Here is a 7,476-nt window from a genome sequence, read left to right as displayed (position 1 = left end):
TTGATAGCTACTTATCTCTTTTTATGATGACCACTAAAATGGAAGTAATTCTTTGTATTTATAATCAACAAAGAACTATTTTTTTAGTTGTTACAAAATTCATCATTTTTTTATTTTCATTATGAATGTAACCAAATATATGTTAATTTAATACGAGTACAGAAATTAGACAAAATGTTCGAGCATCCCATAATTGTGCACGAAATTTTCAAGAGGATGCAACAATAATTCGAACTCCGCTACCAATCCCAAGGACATGTCATTACTGTAGCGCACGTCTATTTCACCATGAGACATTCGAGATGTGCTGTAATGGGGGAAAAGTCTCTCTTCCCCGAGTAAATGCTCCTCAAGAATTGTTTGAAATCTTCTTGGACCCCTCTGCAGAAGGAAACCATTTTAGAAAACATATTCGTAGATACAATCATGTATTTTCCTTCACTTCGTGTGGTGTGCACATAGACGAACAACTGGCTATAACAGGTCGTGGTATATATACATTTCGTGCTCAAGGCTCAATATATCACAGTATAGGGGGATTTCATCCAGATCAGGGCACGCGGCCACAGTTTTTGCAACTGTACATATATGATACTGACCACGAGTTGCAGAATAGGATGCTGGAGAACACACAACTACATGAAACATTAGTTTTCAAGTTATAACAATTGCTACACCGGTATAATCCTTTTCTCCATGTGTTTTGCCAGCTTGCACAACGGTCAGATGTACATGAGTGTAGTTTGGTCATTAGAGAGCGACCTGCTAATCAGCCACAATATAGTCTTCCAACTGCGTCGCAGGTAGCAGCTATAATTGTTGGTGATGACGTTGAAACAATGATTCGTGGGCGAGATATTAAGGTGCAAACTCATGCTGGTAGCCTACGAAGGATTCAGGAATTCGTTGGCTATTACGATCCACTACAATATCCTCTTCTTTTTCCATTTGGAACTCATGGATGGGATATCAATACCCGAAGTCAAAGTGGCGGCAAAGTATCATGCCAAACATATAATAGCTATATGCTCCAGGTACAAATTCCCATTTCCTGCGCAGTATAGACTTCAATAAAATTCTGCCAAAAAATTGTTCAATGTATCTAATCTTTTTTGCAAATTCTTAAAAATTTGTAGATCCGCCCCGATGATCATTCCACCGTATTGCAAGCAGGGCGACTACTACAACAATATGTTATTGATAACTATGTGAAAATTGAAACCGGAAAGTTAAGATGGGTTCGAACTAGACAGAAGAAATTACAGGCTGAATTATACCAAGGCTTACAAGATGCTTTGCACACAAGAGAAACCAATGCAGGTTAATATTGTATCTAATTGCTACTTCGTAAATCATTAAGAATTACCCAAAATAATTATTAAAACTAATAATATTTCTTTATATATTTGTCTTCAGAAAATGTTGGAAGAAAAAGAACAATATTACCATCGTCGTTCATTGGTAGCCGTCGCGACATGACCCAACGAGATGAAGATGGAATGGCGATTGTTCTTAAAGAGGGCAAGCCAGATATTTTTCTCACAATGACATGCAATCCATCTTGGACTGAGATAACTTCAGAACTCAACCCAGTTCAAACTCCACAAGATCGTCCAAATCTAACAACAAGAATTTTTCGAGCCAAATTTGAACAGCTGAAAGAGGATGTAATTACTAAGGGTGTTTTGGGAAAGGTGAAGAGCTATATTTATGTCACTGAGTTTCAAAAAAGAGGGTTGCCACATGTACATATGTTGTTAATCTTAGAGAACAATGACAAGTTAATTGACCCGGAGCATTATGATAGTTTAGTACGTGCAGAGATACCATCTAAAGAAGTAGAACCACACCTACATGATGCAGTGCTAAAACATATGATTCATGGTCATTGCGGAACACTTGATCAATCTTCGCCCTGTATGAAAAATGGCCAAACGAAACTACCCAAAAGAGTTCGCAGCAGAAACACGAAGAGGTGACGACTCATATCCGCAATATAGGCGACGATTCAACACTCCAATACCGATTAACCAAAATGTCATAGTTGACAATAGATGGGTAGTTCCGTACAACTCTTGGCTACTACTAAAGTATGATTGCCATATTAATGTTGAGATATATAGTAGCATAAAGAGTATAAAGTATCTCTATAAATATTGCTACAAGGGTCCAGACCGAGTTGCAATGGAAGTTCACAATGGTTCTAATGTTGACGAGGTCCAACAGTTTGCTGATGCAAGATGGATCGCTGCTCCAGAGGCATGTTGGAGAATATTTAAATTTAACCTTTACCGAATGTATCCATCAGTGGAAAGGTTACAAATTCATTTGCCAAATCAACATCAAGTGAGCTTCTATGATCACCAAACCATTCCTGAAATACTTAATGATGATTATTTCTCTAGAACAATGCTCACTGAGTTCTTTGCCCTAAATCGTGAGGAGGACCAACAATCTAGGCATCTTCTGTACAGGAAAATTCCAGAGTATTACACTTGGCACAACAAGGAAAAGGAATGGCGTCGGTGCAAGACACAGAGAATATCCATCGGTCAAATTTATACTGTATCACCTTCAGAAGGAGAAAAATTCTATTTGCGTATTCTGTTATCTAATGTCAGAGGACCAATCAGTTGGGATGACTTGCTAACAGTGAATGGGGTCCAATATTCGTCCTTCAAGCAATCTGCTAAACACCGAGGATTGTTAGAGAGTGACAGTAGCATCCGTGCGTGTTTGGTTGAGGCTTCTGTTTTACGATTTCTATGTGCTTTACGAAGGTTGTTTGCAACCATCTTAATATTTTGTGAGCCTACAGATGTAAGAAGCTTATGGAATGGATTTTTTTCATATATGGTGGATGATTATCCGTCAGCCAGCACCACAACAGCCTTAGTGTTCACAAATCGGCTACTCAGGGATATAAATGATATACTCCTTCAGCACGGAAAACAGATTACACAATACGATTTGCCAGCTCTAACTCATGAAAATGACAATGACAACTCAATACCCAGAGTTATCCAAGAAGAACTGTCTGTCGAAGTACCTCGGGAAGACCTGTGTTCCGTAGCAAGATTGAACAATGACCAATCTAAAGCTTTCAAGTGCATTATGAATACAATTGATTGAAGAGAAAGTGGAGTGTTCTTTGTTGATGGGCCAGGAGGATCAGGCAAAATATTTCTTTATAGAGCTATAATTGCAGAATTGAGAAATAAGGGTCATATTGTCTTGGTAACTGCATCATCAGGAATAGCCGCAACATTATTACCTGGGGGTCGAACAGCTCATTCTAGGTTTAAGATCCCAATTAATGCAGAACCATCATCCATTTGCAACATAAGCAAACAATCAGATCTTGCAAAGCTGATTAGACAAACAACGACAATCATCTGGGATGAAGCACCTATGGCAAATAAAGAATCGGTGCAATCATTAGACCACACTCTGAGAGATATATTAGCAAACGATATGCCATTTGGAGGAAAAGTGATGGTGATGGGAAGAGATTTCCGCCAAGTACTGCCTGTGGTACCGAAAGGTAGTAAGTCACAAATGATTTCAGCTTCTATAGTTAAGTCTCATTTATGGGCTTCCACTAAAATTCTCCATTTGTGACAAAATATGCGATCTTCTAATGATCATGTTTTTGTTGAGTATCTTATGCGCATTGGTGATAGAATTGAGCCCACCATACATGAAGACTTTGTACGGATACAAGCAAATATGGCAATTCCGTGGGAGGGTGAAACATCGTTACACAAGTTAATAGAAGAAATATTTCTAAACTTACAATCTCATAGGTGGGACGCTTCTTACATGGTAGAAAGGGCAATATTGACGCCAAAAAATCATGATGTGCAACAGTTTAATGATATAATTATCAACCAGTTTTCAGGAGAAGAACGAAATTTAGTCTCATTTGATGAGGTAGAATGAGATGTTAATAATTTATATCAACAAGAATACCTTAACTCAGTTTCTACAGGCGGGTTGCCACCTCATGTGTTGAAGGTAAAAAGAGGTGCACCTTTGATGTTATTGAGAAACATAGACCCTAAGGCCGGCTTATGCAATGGTACAAGGTTACTATGTCGTGGAACTTTTCAAAACATGTTGGACGTAGAAATTTTAACCGGTCATCACTGTGGAAGAAGAGCTTTCTTGCCTCGGATAAAACACAAAACAACAGAAAATTCAGGACTGCCTTTTATACTTATCCGGAAGCAATTTTCTGTAAGGTTGAGTTTTACAATAACAATAAACAAATCACAAGGACAGACCATTCCTAAAGTAGGGATCTATCTCCCTAAACATGTATTTAGCCATGGCCAATTATATGTTGCTCTGTCTCGAAGTATTTCTCAATCAACTACAAAAATTTTAGTCAAAAAAGGAAAAATAGATGGAACAAATGGAGAATTTACCAGAAATATAGTTTTCAAAGAAATATTGTTACCTTCTCCACATATAATTTATGTTCTTAGTAAGTGTGTGTAGTTACTTCTTGGTACAATTCAGTCTACATATAATTTTAATCTTTAAATCTTTTTCATTGATATAGATATCTTTGTATACAAACTTCAATTTATTGAGGACTAACGACTTATATTTTTTTAATAGACAATTTGATTTCAAAGGAGCTCATCAATATATGCCAGGAGATAAAGACAACGACCTTGAAGATTTGTTTTACGCAACAGGTACGTACTAATTATCATTAACTAAGACATACTAGGTATACTAGAAATATATTAACAAATATCAATTACAGGAAGAAGGATTCCAAAATCTCTGGAGTGCATGGAAAGATGAGCAAGCAATTGCATCAATCAAACCAATAGACAATAAAGTAATTTTTTAAATTAATTACCGTCAAAATTGCATTCAATATACATACTTCTATTTCTATGTTAGTAATCATAATCATATGTTATCTAATAGGTTCATTTCCTTTAAATTTATTCTATTGGTTGGGGAGGAACGGTTAAAACAGACAAGACCCAATTCTGGAAGATGATAAAAAAGGAAATACTGCTCCAACAATATACAAGGTAACGCAATCATCGTAATCAGAATGTTATTGATATGCCTATTATCTATCCCCTTCTATGTTCTTCTTTTACTAATAAAAAATGAAGGAAAAAAGTATATGCCTAAAATATTAAAAGGTTATTCTGAGATTGTAACGGAGATTATGTTTCCCATATTGAATAAAGTTACAAAAAATAATTTTAAACTAATGATAATAAATTAAACATTTTTCTTTTTCCAGCAACAAACTCATAGGAGCGCAACCAACTGATGTTAGTAAAGAACAACATTGCAGGTACCTATCATTAGATTAAGAAACCGCACAAAATAGAGGTAATATCGGATACTTATAGATTTGAATGCTCTACAGAGGGTTTAATGGCTTCTTTTGTTGTGCATGTGTAGGAAATCCAACCTCAAACAAGAAATTTCAATTTTGCAAGTTTTATATTTTTTATTGTTAACTTTTCGTTCAAATATAATGAAATTTGTATTGGCATATGATATATTTTATTGATTTCTAAATTTTGTAGCTCTTCAAGGCTCAAGAATTTATTGATAAGGAGATGTATGAGGAATTGCTAAAGATTTTTTCTAGGTACAAATTCAGAAATTACTTTAGATTTATTTTAACGTTTTCACTTATAGTTTGATCTATAATCACAAAAAAAGGACATAATTATTTTTCTTCTTTACACTTTTTGTAGGCACAAGAAAGATTCTTCAAATATAGATCCGTACTTTGACTTACCACTTAAAAAAAAAGTCTCTAAACAAAAAAAAATATGACTTTTAAATATGGCTCATTTTTTGTAAATAATTGTATTTTTCTATTTGTTTTTATGACTTTGAGTTATATAGAATTCCATAAAATATTATTATAATAATTATTTTATAAATTATGTTATTTGTAGATTTGTAGATAGATGATGTATGTATTATAATTAAATCATTTTCATATTGTTATAGATTTATAAATAGATAATATATAATTATTTTAATTTAAACATATTTTTATTATCATTGATTATTCTATATTATTATTTTTATATTATTCAAATTTAAAATTTTAAAATTTATTAAAATAATTAACTTTAAATCTCATAAAAAAAACCGCTAGTACTGATAACCAAAATAGTTAAGGGGGTTCTGAACTTGCTCTTTACATCGGGTCAAACTTGAATAGAAAATTTGAAGTTGTGGTCCACTTGGTTTTAGAGACCCATTTGTGTGGTTCTGTTTTGTTTGAGCCTAGTTATAACCCAAATAAGTGGAAGTGTTAGATTTCATGCAGGGTATCGGTTTAGTGGTGATTTTATATATATTGTAATAACTATTAACTAATAAGTGCATCGGAATTCGAAGTTTAGTTATGATTAAATAGCAGATAGAACTCTTAAATATTGTATGTGTGAATATAATATGAATGAATTTTAAATTTTTAATGTCTAAAATTAAAGACAGGTCAATTCATTGAAAAAAAGATTTTATTGAATTCATATTTATTGATCTAGGTATAAATAATAGATAGAGTAGATTATTTTATTTTATTATATCATATTATATTATATTTTAATAAATTGTTTTTTTTGTCATAAAAAGTTTGAGTGCATACAATTATAATTATAAAAGATATAAATTAATGGGATATCCCTAAAAATATTAGTTTTACAAAATTACTTAAATTGGATAGTTTATACACCTAGTAGTTTTTTTTTATCACGATTAATGCAATTTCTCCCTTTTTTGTTGGAAATTGCAAAAGAATAAACAAAAATAAAATCTAAGAAAAATACTTTTGATTACGTATCCGACAAGATGTTAGTATAATTAAGACCACTCATATATATTATATTGTAACACATCAACAAAATCCATACAAGCACAAAAATAATATGAGTTAGTGTTTAAAGGGTGTATAAAAAATACAACTTGTAGCGATTATGCATAATGTGGGTAAAGGAGAGGTTTGGTTTGGTACATCATGCTCTTTTATAAAATATCATTCTTCATATATAATTCATAAAAAATGAATTTTGTGAGACTTCAACTTAACACCTATTGAATAAAATATGATATATTTATTATTTTGATTAATTTCACATTTTGTATTTCTTATTGTTATAAATATTTAAATTATATTATGTATATAAAAAAATTAATTATTTATATAAAATATATTTTAAAATAAAAATATACATTAAAAATATATGACATAACACATATAAATATACATATATAATTGATTTTTAATATATATAGATAGATATAGATAGATATATAACATTTTAATTTATAGATAGAAACATATATTAATAGGTCATTATAGCGCTTATAAACATAGTTGTGACTTGTGAGTTGTGATAGTAATGATTTACAGAAATACTTGGATGTAAATTAAAAACAACGGTGATATGAATTTATTGTTTCTTTATTGAC

The 7,476-nt window shown here is 32.3% G+C and overlaps 1 protein-coding gene across 1 annotated transcript; it reads left to right on the top strand.

Annotated features, from left to right (window-relative positions):
• Positions 1-302: 302 nt before the first annotated feature.
• On the top strand, positions 303-3,621 carry LOC112732745 (uncharacterized). Its single transcript, XM_072210566.1, has 6 exons — positions 303-650; positions 711-1,034; positions 1,137-1,320; positions 1,417-1,917; positions 2,045-3,035; positions 3,135-3,621. The coding sequence occupies exons 1-6, from the start codon at positions 303-305 to the stop codon at positions 3,619-3,621; spliced, it is 2,835 nt and encodes a 944-aa protein (XP_072066667.1).
• The last annotated feature ends 3,855 nt before the right edge of the window (positions 3,622-7,476 follow it).

The sequence above is a fragment of the Arachis hypogaea genome, chromosome 13 (assembly GCF_003086295.3).
Source record: "Arachis hypogaea cultivar Tifrunner chromosome 13, arahy.Tifrunner.gnm2.J5K5, whole genome shotgun sequence".
In the NCBI taxonomy this organism is placed as follows: Eukaryota; Viridiplantae; Streptophyta; class Magnoliopsida; order Fabales; family Fabaceae; genus Arachis; species Arachis hypogaea.
Note: the sequence above shows the minus strand (reverse complement) of the source record. Positions and strands in the feature narration are given on the sequence as shown.